Raw genomic sequence first — 15,817 nt, forward strand, 5'->3', positions numbered from 1 at the left:
GGCAGATCTGAATACAAACAGGTAAGATGGCTTCCAGGCCTGACCCACGTGCTGGAGAATGCCTGTAGGCAAACCGGTAGTTACGGACAGCGGCCGGGGCCTTGCCACCCATCCTGGCGCTATCCATTCCTATATAATTACTGTGTTTCTGAAGCAGCATCCAAGTGCACAAGGTGCACACGCATTTTTGATTGTGGGCGAACCTATTGTTAAATTATGTGAAGCTCATCTATGCTTGTGAGCCTTTGAAAGGTAGTGTCAAGATCCCAACTAATGAACCCAAGCAAATCAGAACTGAGGCTGAGGTCTTCCTCTAAGAATGTCTTTATTGGGTACATTATATCGGCACAATCAAAGGAAAAACCAACTCTGCAGTTTCATGAAACATTCCTATAATTAAAATAGGAAATAACTCCCTCCGCAAAAGTCAGGTTCCGTTGGCCAATTAGTTCATTGGCAGGCTCTCCAGGAACAACAACTCTTCACTATCTCCATTAAAGATGATCTTGGTTCCCACAAGTAAGTTTTTTGTCTAATGCAGCGGTCCCCAAACTACGGCCCGTGGGCCACATGCGGCCCGCTGAGGCCATTTATCCGGCCCGCGGGTGAGTGACAGGAGCACATCTAATTTTCCATGAATAAAATGCGGTATTTTGTTAGTAACTAATATCAATCATCAAAAAAGTTGCAAAAGTTTTTTTCCTAATTTTGTCATCCAGTTACATTCATTTTCTTTTAATTAAATTTCCTCCTCAAAAAAGTACACCACCAATTATATTTCTAACTTATTAACCATTATGCCAAAGTGCTTCCTTCTTTCTTTATACATTTTTCAATAAGCCAAGAAAACCTTGTATAGCCAATCAGATGTTAACAAAAGAAAATTAAAAACAAAACATAAACATATATGAATTTCAAACTTCTTCCCCCCCTCTAAATAGTATGTTCCCATTTTGTTTTTTACTTTAAAATAAGGTATGTGCAGTGTGCATAGGGATTTGTTCATAGTTTTTTTTGATAGTCCGGCCCTCCAACAGTCCGAGGGACAGTGAACTGGCCCGCTGTGTAAAAAGTTTGGGGACCCCTGGTCTAATGTATTGCATTCTCATTCCCCCTGCCCCGTGTGGAACTGAGGAATAGCAAAAGGGCTTCTGCCCGGTTCGATTTGAAGTTGACAGGTAGTGCAAAATTCACAAAGATTCACTCTGATATAGTAATTGCAATGAATGCAGGGGTGGGTTTCGCTTCGCCAGATTCGCATTGCAACATTTCAAACTGTTCAAAGACACTCAGTGGATCTTGCCTATTTTGTTCAATGACATGCAGGGGGGGGGGGTGTTTTGCAAGGATATCCCCCTCCCCTTTTTAAACAACCACGTTGCTCTTCTTTCAGATACTCCCTACAAACTGCAATGTGTAGCATAAGGTTTTGTTTTGCAAGACGTAACTGCCAAACTTTGATGGCTTCAGATTGGTTTTTGCTAAAAGGACACCCAATCCATTTTTTGTGGTTGCTAAAATTTTATTTTCCAAGCCTTTCAGCATCTCTTATCCAGACAAATATTTACGTTTCAAAATAGAGATGAAGGAGCAAGTTGTTCGATTCCCAGGAGGAGAAAATGTTGAAACTTTAGCAGTAAAGAACAAGCTAAATGGTATGCAGTTAATGCATTACTTGTATGGAAGTGTTTTTGAAGTAAGCAATGTGTGTGCATGCACATGCATGTTGTTTGTTTGTTTTAATCTAGAAATCATGTATCTAATTCAGGGCATCCTAAATACAGCATAATCCTGGTTTGCAAGTTGTTGTCTAACCCCTTCGATTGAAAACTTTAAAAAAAAAAAGCAGAGAACAGTTCAACATTTACATGTTTATTTATAATTACAATTTACATGACTCCATAATGCGACCTCACCACAACGTGTCACTCTTTGCGATGAAGGCCTACAAAAGAAACTAAAGCTTTACACCAACTTAATGCAAGACGTAGGGAGAGCCATGGAAATGGGGGTGGTGGGGAGGAGACGTGGCCTCCACTACAGAAGCCCTTCAACAGAATATTTCTACAAGGGTAACAAAAGTGGCACAAACCTATTACGAAAGGCTTTTACCCATTTCCATGCAAGTGTATAATCCCTGTGTGCTCATCCTCCACAACTATTAAAAACACAAAACAAAACAAAACAAAATGAACTATTTATAAAGTTGGGGGATATTAAGAGCAACTGAATTTACTGAATGCACCCAAGCTTCATTTAGAAGTCGCACCTCGCATTTTGAGAGAACGTGAAGCTTGGAACTTTTTCCCCTTTAAATCAGAAGAGATGAAAAATATCCCTCAAGATTTGGCTGAAAGGGCATGATCTGTTACGTTTTAAGCCGCCTCCGCCTACAGAAAATTCGCAGTGGCGTAGGACGGCTCGTCATTAGAAAATCGGCAACGGCATTCATCACGGATCAGTTGTGAGAGACTAATTCTTCCGAGAGGGGTGACCAGCACTCCAAGCAACTCTGCAGTGTGTAAAACTCTCCAGAGAAAAGATTTCTCAAGCGGCAAGTCAGAATTACAGGTAACATGGTCAGCGACAAATCTCATCAACTACATCACACACACAACATGTTTGCACTTGGTTTCTAGACATCAAAACAATCTGCTCCAAAGGGGTGGGTGGGGATGGGGGTGGAAGGAAGGTGAAAAGCATAGAAGTCAGAAGAAAAAGGACGCCAGCAGACTAGTCCGTTCTCCAAATTTAAGTAGCTGGTTTCTTTTTGTTTATTTGTTTTGAAGAGTTCAGAATTGCATCCCTTTTTTTATGACCAGAACAAGCACGCCTCCTCCCTATGTCCAAGTACAACAGCAGCTAGAACTTAAGAAGCAGCACAGCTTTCCTTGTACTACTTGCAAAAGGACCCTCACCTAAAAAAAAGAAAAGAAAAATTGGGAGGGGAAAAAAACAACGTTGAACCGGTGGTTCCCAAGCGCACGCCTATTGAAGTAATCCCCAGTGCTCCCATCTGCTGTGACAGACTAGCAATAATCCCATCAGAATTCAGGCTTGTGAAGGTTAAGTTTCATTCACCCCTCCTTTTTTTTTAAGTGCAGCAAGTTTGTATTGTTCCCTCCTTCCTATGTACATGACTTCATAGCGATGTGGACGAAAGCTCTAAAATAAAACGGAGAGAGACATAGTGGGTTTGTTTTTTCCCCCTCCCAAACACACAATAAATTAAACTTGTTATTAAATTTGTTTGCTGCCCATCTCACTGCAACTTGACTCGTTTTGTCTATTTAACTTGCTCTGCAGATGAATGCTTGTTTACTTCAAATGAATGAGGCATAGGGGACAAGTAAAAACAGGAGAATTGGAGGGCGCTGGGCGTTTATACGATTCCCAGTCTTGTCTGAAATATTATAGGGCAGTGATAGCAAACCTACCCCCACCACCCCCGGGTGCCGAAAGTGCATGGGCAAACACTATCGCACCTGCCCGAGTGCCCACTCCATAATTCAATGCCTGGGAAGGGCGAAAATTGCCTCCCCTGCTCCCCCGGAGGCCCTCTGGAGGCCAGAAACAGCCCATTTCCCAACTTCTGGTGGGCCCAGTAGGCCTGTTTTTCACACACACACACACACACACACCAGGCTCCAGAGGCTTCCCTGAAGCCTGGGGAACACAAAAATGCCCATCCCCAACCCCTTCGGAAGCTGAAAATGTCCTCCCACAGCCTCCATGCAAGCCGGAGCTGAGCTAGGGCAACGGCAGATATGGCTCTGTGTGCCACCTGTGGCATCCATGCCATAGGTTTGCCATCACTGTTACAGGGCAATAATGGTGAACTTTTTAGACACCGAGGGCCCAAATTGCATGCATGTACATACCTAGACTGAGCGGTCTCTGAGACCAAAAGTCTAGGTGGACAGGGAGAGACAGGGCATCCCAACCCTGGCAGAATGGAAAGAGGTTAGATCTCTTTCTTCCGTGAGTTTCTGTTTCATCATTTGCAGGGAAACAGAATCGCATGAAAGAAACGCCATAAAGATCTGTCCTAGGGCGATGGCACACATGCCAGCAGAGGATTTGGGGTGCCATCTCTGGCACATGTGCTATAGGTTCACCACCATGAATACTGGGTCTCCTGCTTGAGCAGGGGGGGTTGGACTAGAAGACCTCCAAAGTACCTCCCAACTCTGTTTTGTTTGTTTGAAATCAAGTGCACTTAAAGTATGCTAAGTTCTAAAGGTTAACTAGGTACAGGTTGTCCCCCACTTATGACTGATCAATTAAGTGACTGACTGAAGCTACAGCAGATGTCCCAAAGGTTTCAAGTAAGACCTGGTTCTGAAGATCCGATGGCCACCCTCAATCCCAGTCATGTGATTGCATTTTGGGTGCTTGGCAATTGGCCCACATTTCTAATCATTTGCAGCATCCCACAGTCACACAACCATGATTTATGAAGTTTCCACCAAAACCTGGCATTTTCTTTTGGCATAAAATGTCCCATTGTAATCAGTGGTTTGCTTAATAATGGTTTGCATTTGCTTAACAGCTATGTATTCGCTTAACCATCACCACAAAAAAAGGTTGTAAAATCAGGCAATCCATTCTACGTCCATCAAAAACTTATAACCATAATGGACATGTTTATTATTTATTATTATTTATTATTTAGATTTGTATGCTGCCCCTCTCCGCAGACTGTTCCATTACGGTCATAAATTGATTACAAAACCCTTGAAAAATTCTGTCTATAAGAAAAGCTTGCACCACCACAAAAGCAAATATTTCACTGTTTACCCCCAAAGAGTCCAATCAGTTAGTTTTGAGCAACAGACTCATTATAAGCAAACCATTTAATTTTCTTTATTTATCCCAGCTGCTCTAAGAAAGACAAACCTAAAATACTTTACTTTTGTAACTTGCCTGCAGAAATTAAACTCTTCCAGTGCCAACTCTGGGAGTAGCCTGACTTCGCCGCACGGCTCCAGACCCCCTTCCACCACGAAATCCCCCACGAAAACTGCGGCCACGGAGAAATCGCCCAGAAACACCAAAGGTCTCTGTGTTCAGCTTCCGTTCCTCAGCCCACGTTGTACGCCGTGAACTAAAGAACAAAAAATAACCAATTTTCCTATTATAGTCAAGTTCTCTTGAACGTCTTGCTGTAAAACTCGTCTCAAGCAAAGACCAAGACTAAAAGTTATCACATCATTTCCCACACAAAGACTATCACAAAATATCCTATAAAATTTGCTTTATGATTGTAAATTATTCCAAATCATACTGCTGTTGCTGAGATTTCCAAAAACACATAGATCAAATAATTCAGAAGGATGAATTAGGGAATAAAGGATTAAGTAACCAAGCAACAGTATTTATGAGTTAAGTTCCTGCCAAGAATATGTTATATACATTTGACTTTTTTCTGCTTTCCTCTATCATTAAAATCTTAACTGAAGACAGAACTTAGTAAAAGTTAAGAAACAAGGATATCAGGAGCCCCAAAGAATACAGTTTCTAAACATTTTGGACTCCCATCACACAAAAATGAGATTAAGGCTCAAATTCAAGGATTTCTACAAAGTTTTTGGTTGATCAAATTATTTTGATCTCAAATTTCTTCCTCATCCCCATCTATGAAAGCTTACCAAACTTAAAACTTTAACTACTGCAGAGTACTTTAGAAACTAAAAAAATGCTTTTAGAAGTTTTCAAGCCTGGCTTCAATAATCTGGGAAGGGCTGTGGCTAAAATCTACAATATAGTACAAAATTGAGAAAGGCATTCTTTTGCAACTAAAGATTTAAGGACATTCATTTGATGAAAAGCAAATTTCTGCTCAATATACCAGGACGCCAGGCAAAAACAATATTAAACTGACAGAATTAGTGTGGAAGAGATCAAATAAAGCTGCTAGAGTTCTGTTACCTGGACTTCAGTTCTGATGAGATGTTATCAAAGAAGGATTTTGTTTTGTCGTAATAGCAGTTTGGTCCCAGGAGTTCTTCATCTGGGTTGCCATCACAGTTTTCAGCAGCCACAGGAGGTTCTCCCTTTTCTTCTCCAGTGTCAACTTTATCATCTGATGGTTTGGGAGGGGGGGGGGAGGAAGGAATTATTATTTTAAATGTGCGTGTATAAATAACAAGCTACACTGTTACCAGATCAGGGGTCTCCAAACTTGGCAATTTTAAGACTTGTGGACTTTAGCTCCCAGAATCCCTCAGCCAACATGGGCGGCTGATGAATTCTGGGAGTTGAAGTCTACAAATTGTTGTGGTCGGCTTCAGGCCAGCTACTGTGGCTGCTGATTTTGACGCAGAGGAGTGGGAGCCGTCTGTTCACAGAAGACCAGTTTGGCTGGAGGACGAATCAGACAGTGAACCCAAAGCAGAGGCAGGGAGAGAAATGGAGCAGGAAGGGACTGGAGAGACAGAAAGGGGAATGGAATCAGTCAGATCTCCAACCAGAGGTTCATCTGAATCAGAAGGGGAAGTGTTAATGAACAACCACCCTATTCTGAATGCTTGGGTCCAGAGAATGCTGGGAAGACAAGAGCAGCTGCACAAACGCAGAAACAAATTATAGGTCATATAGAGTTAATGATGCTGTTGCAACCTTGAAAAAGGGGAGGGTTGGAGTGATTTGTGTGGGAGTCTTATCGTTCAGATTTGAAGAAAGTTTGTTGAATTGTGGTTTCGTGTTTGCTGTGGATTTCTGGACATTCTGACATTTAAGGTGTGAGTTATTTCTGCCTGAAGAAAGCCTGAAAGGCTTCTGCATTGACTGGAGTAATTAACTCTGACCTACTAACTGTTAAAATAACATTTCTTTGAAACTCCGTGGTTTGCAGTTTCTTGAATATAAAGAACAAGCCCTGTTTGATTTTTACAAATCTCTCTGTATGTGTTTGATTAATTACTTTGTTCTTGGGTGGCTCGAGGCCAGGCAGCACAAATGCTGGCTGAGAATTCTGGGAATTGAAGTCCACAAGTGCTGGCTGAGGAATTCCACAAGTCTTAAAAGTTGCCAAGTTGATACCCCTGTACTGGATGCTTTCTTTCATCCATACCAAAAGGGGTGGGTGGATGTCCAGAATACAAGAAACAGTCAAAATACTAACCCTTGAAATTAAGTTTCTTCCTGAATTCTTTATCCAATTCTTCTCGGTTGAACTGTGCATTGGCGCTTTCAAAATCAAAGTCACCTTCAAACTTGATTGTATTTTCTTTCACGGTAGCTGGTCGATTCTGTCCTCTGGAACGATTTCTAGTTCTTCTATTTCCTAAAGAGAAGATGTTACAATCTTCTAGTGAGAATTCATATAATTTTAGACAAAGTAAGGCTTGACCTCACATATTCCTTGCTCAAGGCAATGTATGATACTGTGTTATTCAACATCATTTGAATCCCACAGAAGTGATGCCAGCAAGCTGGCTGATCTGGTACTTCTCATTCTATTAATACCTGACTGGCATGAATATCTAGAATTTGATGGAAGATATCCATCAAATCAAAACTTGCTTCTGAATCTTGTTTACACAGATAGTCCTCGACTTACAACTGTACATTTAGTGACCCTTCAAAGTTACAACAGCACTGTAAAAAGTGACTTATGACCATTTTTCACGCTTACAAATGTTGCAGCATCCCCAGGGTCTTATGATCAAAATTGGGATGCTTGGCAACTGACTCACAGCGTGTTTCCCCGAAAATAAGACCCTGTCTTATATTTTTTGGAACCCTGAAATAAGCACTTAGCCTTATTGCCAGGCACTCAAAAGCCCAATTGAGCTTATTATTGGGGGATGTCTTTTTGGGGGGGGAAACAGAGTATTTATATTGCAGTATCCTGGGGTCATGTGATCCACTTTTTGTGCTCTTAAGATGAGCAAAGTCAATGGGGAAGCCAGAATCACTTAACAACTGTTTTACTAACTGCAGTGACTCACTTAATGACTAGCAAGAAAGGTCGCAAAATGAGACGAAACTTACTTAACAACTGTCTTGCTCAACAGTAGAAATTTTGGGCTCAATTCTGGTCCTAAGTTAAGAGCTACTTGTTTTTCCCAAAACAAGATATCCCCTGATAATAAGCCTAATCGGACTTTTGAGTACGAGGCAATAAGGCCTTAAATTTCAGGATTTTAAAAAAATTAAAAATATATAATACAGAGTCTTATCTTGGGGAAAACACAGTACCTGTATTGAAACATCGAGAAAAATAATTCTATTCAATGTAGAAATATTTTGCTTAACTTCTACTCTATTGAACTTTACACAAAAAAGTTATTGCATTCTAATTCATTTTACATTTTGACTTGAAATATTTCTTCTAGATCAGCACAGCTTTCTTGGTTAATGCTGCTAAACTCATATCACTCCATAAGACTTCAGGTCCTTGTGGACTATACTGAAGTCATTTCACTGTAAAATTCTTTTAGTTTTTCATGCATAGAGATGTTGAACTCTTTTAGCCTTTAACTGAAGTAGGAGTATATGAATAAATTAGGAGCAATTAATCTTGATTGTTCTATGAAAGGTTGCATTACAGCAGTAACGCAGAGGGCAATTCAGTTGCTTTGAAGAATTAAATTAAATTACTTTGGACAATTTACAATCAGGTAACATACCTGATCTCCTCCTCTGGGGCCTTCTATTCTCATCATTCACCTGCCCTTGCGTTTGCACAGGTGGTGGGGCAACTATATCTAAGACAAAATAGGAAAACCTGTTCACTCCATATAGCCAAGGTGCTGAAAGGTAAAAGCAGATGGTAGTTTCAATTACTATTAATTTCAAATGCTGGCATATTGTCTGAAGAAAAGATTTCAGTACCATTTGTCTTGTGATTCTGCTGAATCTGACGTGTGTTGCGTTGAATTGCTGGAGGAGCTTTGACTGCCTTTTTGGGATTCAAGCTGTTATCCAGCGGGCCAGTCTGAACAGCCTGCTCCACCATTGGACTTTTGCGCACTGAATGAAGACATGGAAAACCAGCACCTGAGAGAAATCAAGCAACATCAGTAACCCCTGTATTTGTTTGGACCAAACTTGATCTGTGCTCAGAGACCTTGGGCTCCCCTCAATCCTGTCAAACAGAATCTTCTCCTGAAAAAGGCTTACTCTAGAAAGCACTAGCAATTAATCAAAAACACTGCACGGAGGGAGATGCTACAAGGCACAAATTCAACTTTGCTATAGTTCCCAAATAAGTAGCAAATTTCAACAGGTTACTTGAAATAAATTTCGCTGCATGTATTTCACACCAAACCACATCAGTTCTCGGATTTAGATGAAGATCACACCCTCTGAATCTTTGGGAAGAGAGTCTGAAAACTAAGCTCTTTCACACAGAAATGTGAGTACTGACATAATTAAAAGATCTGGTTCACACATCACAGCCGAAGTTGAAATGCGTCCTTTTGACTAAGTTACAACTGACTGTGTAACTGCCACATTCTAGGCCGAAACCAAACAACATTGCTCAGAATGACATATGAATGTACCCACATTTACAAAGATTAGCTGCTCGATTGCCAGGTGATTATGTTCATGAATTCCTCACCATATTGACACAGACAGCTGGTAGCAAAGCTCACAGGTACCACTACAAAAGCATACCAACTTCACACTTGTGGGATTTGCTAGCAGATTGGATCTATCCATCCAGCAGCAAATCTACATGTTAAAAGCAGCAAATCTATACATTCCATAATAATTTGATTTAATGGAAAGCATAGCTTTGCCTGGGAGGGCACACATTCCAATTTTCACCAAAATTGGTGTGTTTCAGAAAACCGTTAGCCTGATTATCAGTTTATCTGAGAAAAATAGTTTCCAATATAAATGCCATAAGTCATCTGTAAGCCATTCCCCTCAAACATGCAAATTTAGAATAGCTGTGAGAAATTTGTTATAAAAGAAAACTCAACAAACCCTCCATGAGGAAAGAGATAAGTTTTCAGCCTGTGTGCCTGTAAAAAAAAATAGTCGCTGACCTCAGGAAGGCATGAAAAGCCTTTGAGGGGGGAGGAACGAACCAGTAAAGACTGAGAAAAGCAGCTATTCAGAGATTGTTTTTTGATCTATATAAAGTACAGTAATACCTCATGATACGAACTTAATTGGTGCAAGGAGGAGGTTCGTATGACGAAAGGTTCGTAAGACGAAACATTGTTTCCCATAGGAAACAATGTAAAGTCAATTAATCCGTGCAACCAAAAAACCCCCGCAAAAAAAAGGCTTTCGGCGACTGCTGGGAAGCCGCGCGGCTGTTTTAAAAGGTGACAGCCGGCCTGGGGGGCTTCCCAGCACCCCCCCGAACCCGGGTTCGGGGTTCAGGGGGGTGCTGGGAAGCCCCCCAGGCCGGCTGCGACCTTTTAAAACAGCCGCGCCGCTTCCCAGCTGTCTCCTGAAGCCGAATGCCAAAGCCGAACTTCCGCGTTCGGCTTCGGGAGACAGCTGGGAAGCGGCGCGGCTGTTTTAAAAGGTGACAGCTGGGCTGGGGGGCTTCCCAGCAACCTCCCGAACCGAACCCGGGGTTCAGAAAAATTTTGCCTCTTCTTACGAACTTTGTTCGAGTTACGAACCGGCGTTCGGGAGTCTTCTGGGAAGCCCCGCCGCCCGGCTGTCACCTTTTAAAACAGCCGCGCGGCTTCCCAGCAGTCTCCGAACGCCGGTTCGTAACTCAAAAAAAGTTCGTATCATGAGTTGTTCGTAAGAAGAGGGGTTCGTATCTTGAGGTACCACTGTATTAAAACTTTATATCTAGTATTGTTTTCTGGCTATTTAACACTGACAACAGGATGACGCATTTGCGAACGAAATAGAAGCATGGCAAGATCAAAGTTCCTGCTAAGGACACATGAAGCTTCTGTTTTGGAAAGAAAATAAAAGCATGCAAATACATGGGTTCCTGTAGCTCTTCAACTTCAGAATTCCGTTAACTGAATATATAACTCTTTCCTTTGGATTATGATTAAGCTCATATCCACTTTCCCATCAAATACTCCATTACTGTGATGCTGAATGGAATGTCAAATACAAGAAAAACATAGTATATACAAAACAGAATCATTCATAAACCTTGTCCGAGTCCCATATATCTTTAAAAACACACACAATGTAATTGTATTTGAAACTAACTCACCCAGTAGGCAATCATACAGAGATATGCATTTGCACAGCAAGATAAAGTCCAACCAATTTCTAACTCAGCAATTGAAAATTAGATCTGAACTATTAATTCCGATTTGTGTAGTTATATGCTTACAGGCACCATATTTCATTATCCTTTGAAACAGTAAAATATAGATTTATGCAATGCTTATGTTATGTCAAAACCTCTTGAAACCCTTTTTAAGTGGCCCTGGAGCGAAAAAACCTCCAGAGCTGCAAATTAACTTCTAAGATGCGAAGCTGACAAAATAGCATTACCCTTTCTGAATATCCACTGTAAGAGATTCAGAAAAACTCTATTACTACTTAAAAGCCACTCACACAACTCCCCCCAAATCCTCACATGTGATTCTAAGGAGATTTGCAAATTCAAATAGTTCTCCTTCCATCTCTGCTTTAGGCAATCCAAAATTCAAAAGGAAATGTGAATGAAATGCCACCCTCACCAAGTGTCAACTATGTTCAAGGATATTCAATAAATGCACAACAATGCATTCAGAAAGCGTAGAAGAAATATAATCACTTGAAAAAAACAAGCAGCACAACTCCCTGAAGAAAATCTTACTATAGAAATGTTCAAAACACACGACTGCTCCTTGTCCTCTCTTTCCCAACTTTTGCCTACCTTTGCTGAACCCTGAACATGTTTGCCACAGAATTCAAGCAAGAGCAAACTCCAGGCCCATCAACTAGTCAGGATGCCAAATTCACCAGGCCAGAATTTATCTGGGGAAACCGTTTTACCAAATGTAAACTGCTGTATTCCAACGCCATTCAGGAATTCACAAGAGATGCCCACGTATAATGGATTGCTTTGTGGATGTCCTATCATCTGCCAATATACTAAATGTTATAAGAATAATTTTCTCCCATCTTTAATTTGTATTCCCCACCCCACCCCTTCTCTTAGTTGCACAGTGGAAGGCTTTCAAATCTGCAACAGCTCATTCTGCATGTGTTTATGCTCCCAAATTTCTCTGGCTCCACCCTGCTCTATCCCTTCAATCCAGTTTGCATCTCAGAACGTTAAATGAGTGGCTAAGAAGCAAGTTCCTGTTCATCTACAAATCTGATACCTGGAGCAGGTGTACCAAGGCTTTCAGAAACAAGACTAATAATGTAATTCTTGCACATGTTACTCTGTACAGGAAGAAGAAAGGGTTTTTTAAAAACAACAACAACAAAGCTTTTGCAAACACTATGCAATTCTTCTAATACTTGGAATCCTCAAGCTGCTGTTACCCTTAGAAGACAGCAGATGTGGCTCTGATGACAAGTCAGGCTCTGAAACTGGCTGAGGAGATGAAGAAGTGCTAGGACTGGAAGCAGCTGCTGATGCTGGAGGGCTTACCAGCTTCTCTAGAAAGACAGAGGAGAAGAAAAAGCAGAGGAGGAGACTGGTGAGACACACGGCAGTACTGACATCCAGTTGATTGAGGAGAGAAGGTTTAAGCAGCTAACATATTCTTAAAAGTTCTGAAACTTGGAAGAATTTGACCAGGGAACAAGACAGATCCTGTTAAGTTGACCACCATCAGAAAATACATATCACATCATATGCTAACTTTATGCAGAAATGATTCAAATGAGCGAGAGAAATGAAGAAATGGACAAAAAAATTAATATGTAATTTAACACTGAATAATTTATTTTTCCTGAACAAATATATGTAACCTTTAATAGTCTCACTGCTCAGAATTTTATCCTGTGTGTTTCCAAAAATGTTAGTATTCAGGTAGAAAAAGACCGTTGAACTTACCTGAACGGTCTTCTCGATGCACTGCAAGGAGAGTCCAAGATGGGTTATTCTTCAGTCTGATTGGTAGGGACTGAGTTTAATTTAAATATTAATTATTAGGCAGGCACCGCCTCCCCCTTAGCCCTCCAGTCTAAAATAAAGCGAAGGAGCAGTAAAGCACAATACTATTTATTAAACAAGTCAAAAACCAAAACTTTAACCATAAGGAAACATTTCAACCCCCACCTAGACCCTGATCCGAGAGTCGGGAGGGTTTGGACTCTCCTTGCAGTGCATCGAGAAGACCGTTCAGGTAAGTTCAACGGTCTTTCTCCAATGCACTTGCAAGGAGAGTCCAAGATGGGATATGCCCAAGTTACGATCACAGGGAGGGAAAAGATTGGACCAGGGGCTCCGAAAAGGAACACACCCCTTGCAACACCCTCCTCCCAAATGCTGCCTCCGCAGAAGCAAATGAGTCAATCCGATAATGCTTGATAAAGGTTGACGGAGCTGCCCACGTGGCCGCTCTACAAATGTCCTCCAAGGAGGCCTGAGTTCTCCAGGCCGATGAAGTGGCCGCACTACGAGTCGAATGTCCTGTTATCCCCGATGTAATTGGGGATCCCTTAGTCCTATATGCTTCTGTAATGCATTCCCTCAACCAGCGGCTGATAGTCTGGGAAGACACCTTGTTGCCCATAGCTCTGGTAGAAAAGGACACAAACAAGGCTTCTAAAGACCTAAAAGACTGAGTCCTCCGGACATAAATCTTTAGGGCTCTTCGCACGTCCAGTTTATGCCACCTCAATTCAGAGGGGTGAGTGCCATGAGCACAGAAGTCCGGAAGTACGATATCCTGCGTTCTGTGAAATGAAGTGTTTACCTTCGGGATAAACGCCGGGTCTAGTCTAAGGACTACTCTGTTAGTGTCAAAGCGACAAAGGTCCGGTCTTGTTGACAAAGCAGCTATCTCAGAGACCCTCCTGGCTGAAGTGATCACAACCAGGAAGGCCGTTTTAAGAGTTAGTAGCCTCAATGAGATTTGACGTATAGGTTCGAAGGGGGGACCTGTCAGTGCGTGCAACACTAAGGGTAGGTCCCAGGAAGGAAAACGGTGTATCACCGGTGGTTTTATGTTGGCCGCTCCCTTCAGGAAGTCCCTGATCCATGGGTGTCTGGTAAGTGGACGGTAGCTGTCTGTCGAAATGATGGTGGCCAGAGCGGCGACGTGGCGACGTAATGTATTGGGGGCAAGGCCCTTCTCGAGGCCTGCCTGTAGAAATGTTAAGACAATGTGCGGTGACGCCATTTGAGGGTCTATCTGCCGTTGTTCACAAAAACCACAGAAAGCCGCCCAAGTGGCCTGGTAAACTCTCTTGGTAGATGGTCTGCGGGCTGCTTGTATAGTGTCAATGACCGTGTCTGGCAGAGCCTGGCGCTTCAGATGTTCCCGCTCAAGTGCCACACGGTTAGTTGCCACCACTGTGGTTCCGGGTGAGACAAGGAGCCCTGGGTTAGAGAGATCCGGTGATCCGGGATTCTCCAGCTGGGCGACATCGATAGTTGTACCAGGTCCGCAAACCAGGTGCGACGAGGCCAATACGGGGCTACTAGCAGAACCTCTGCTCTCTCTTCCAGGATCTTCCGTATCACCCTGGAGAGAATGGATAGAGGCGGAAACGCATACAGGAGACCCTGGGGCCACCGACGGGTTAGCGCATCCACCCCCTCCGCCCCCGGGGATGGGAAGCGAGCGAAGAAGCGAGGAAGTTGGGTGTTGAGGCTGGTTGCAAACAAGTCCATCACCGGGTACCCGAATCTCCTTACCGCCTCCTGGAAAATCTCGGGATCCAGCCACCATTCCCCCGGGTCGAGTGTCTGACGACTGAGCCAATCTGCTCTCACGTTCTCCACTCCCGAGATGTGTTCCGCTGACAGTGAGGCTAGATTCGCCTCTGCCCACCTGAGTAATGATGTCGATTCCTTCATCAGTCTCCTTGACCGTGTTCCCCCGACGGTTGATATGGGAACGCGTGGAGACGTTGTCGGTCAGAATCCGTATGTGATGACCTCGTATCAGATGGGCAAGGCTGTGGAGGGCTAATGAGACAGCCTTCAGTTCTAGGAAGTTTATATTGATCTCTTGCAGGTCCTGGGAATCCCAGAACCCCTGAACCATGTGTGAGGAGAGGTGTGCTCCCCACCCTGTCAAACTGGCGTCGGTTGTTATGGTAATAAAGTCCTTGTCCAGGAATAGGGATCCCTTGGCCAGCGAGGGGGACCTCCACCACTGCAGTGAGTTGCGTATCCTGGCACTGAGGAAGATTCTCCGGTGAGAGTGGCTGGACTTTTGTCTCTGATACGGTAACAGGAACCATTGGAGCGGGCGCAAATGATGTCTTGCCCAAGGTACTATGTCTATACATGAGACTAGGGTTCCTAAGACCTTTGACAGCTGGGCAAGACTGGGGTGCTGTTGAAGACCCAGTTCTCCTATCAGTTTCCTGATTGTTCTTTGTCTCTCCTGGGACAGAAAAACCGTGCCCAGATGTCCGGGAAGTGTAGCAGCCTGCCGCCCAGGGGTATATTGTCTGGAGAGTCACTTTGTCTTCCGGAAGCCCCTGCTGGCCCCTCTGAAGGGGCGGCGGCCCTGGAACGACTTATTCTGGTCAGCTTGGAAGGACCTGTCTGACCTGAAGGACCCCTGGTTGAAGGAGCCCTGAAAATATGGCCTCGATGTTTGGATGTTGGTCGAGGAGGGCTCCGCTCGAAAGGGCTGGCGCCGTTGATAGGGGGTGAAGCGTCTGTCTTGCTTCCTGTTGGCCCTGGGCATCACTTTTTTCTTGTCCTTGTCCTCAACTAGGACATCATCCAGGACCTCCCCAAACAGCT

The 15,817-nt window shown here is 43.1% G+C and overlaps 1 protein-coding gene across 16 annotated transcripts in view; it reads right to left on the reverse strand.

The window, feature by feature from the left end:
• Window positions 1-1,856: 1,856 nt before the first annotated feature.
• The window catches only part of LSM14B (LSM family member 14B), a 31,505-nt gene continuing 17,544 nt past the window's right edge, over window positions 1,857-15,817 (reverse strand). The window contains exons 4-10 of one of the 16 annotated variants that reach the window (XM_070744499.1): window positions 12,427-12,543; window positions 8,842-9,006; window positions 8,637-8,714; window positions 7,127-7,288; window positions 5,932-6,085; window positions 4,927-5,107; window positions 1,857-3,165 (exon numbers count right to left, since the gene is read on the reverse strand). In XM_070744499.1, the coding sequence (XP_070600600.1) occupies window positions 4,936-5,107; window positions 5,932-6,085; window positions 7,127-7,288; window positions 8,637-8,714; window positions 8,842-9,006; window positions 12,427-12,543 (848 nt within the window). In that variant the 3' untranslated portion in view covers window positions 1,857-3,165; window positions 4,927-4,935. Of the gene's footprint in view, window positions 3,166-4,913; window positions 5,108-5,931; window positions 6,086-7,126; window positions 7,289-8,636; window positions 8,760-8,841; window positions 9,007-12,426; window positions 12,544-15,817 lie in introns of all 16 variants that reach the window. The other 15 variants (XM_070744500.1, XM_070744501.1, XM_070744497.1 and 12 more) reach the window with 15 other exon arrangements.

The sequence above is a fragment of the Erythrolamprus reginae genome, chromosome 3 (genome assembly GCF_031021105.1).
Source record: "Erythrolamprus reginae isolate rEryReg1 chromosome 3, rEryReg1.hap1, whole genome shotgun sequence".
NCBI lineage: Eukaryota > Metazoa > Chordata > Lepidosauria > Squamata > Dipsadidae > Erythrolamprus > Erythrolamprus reginae.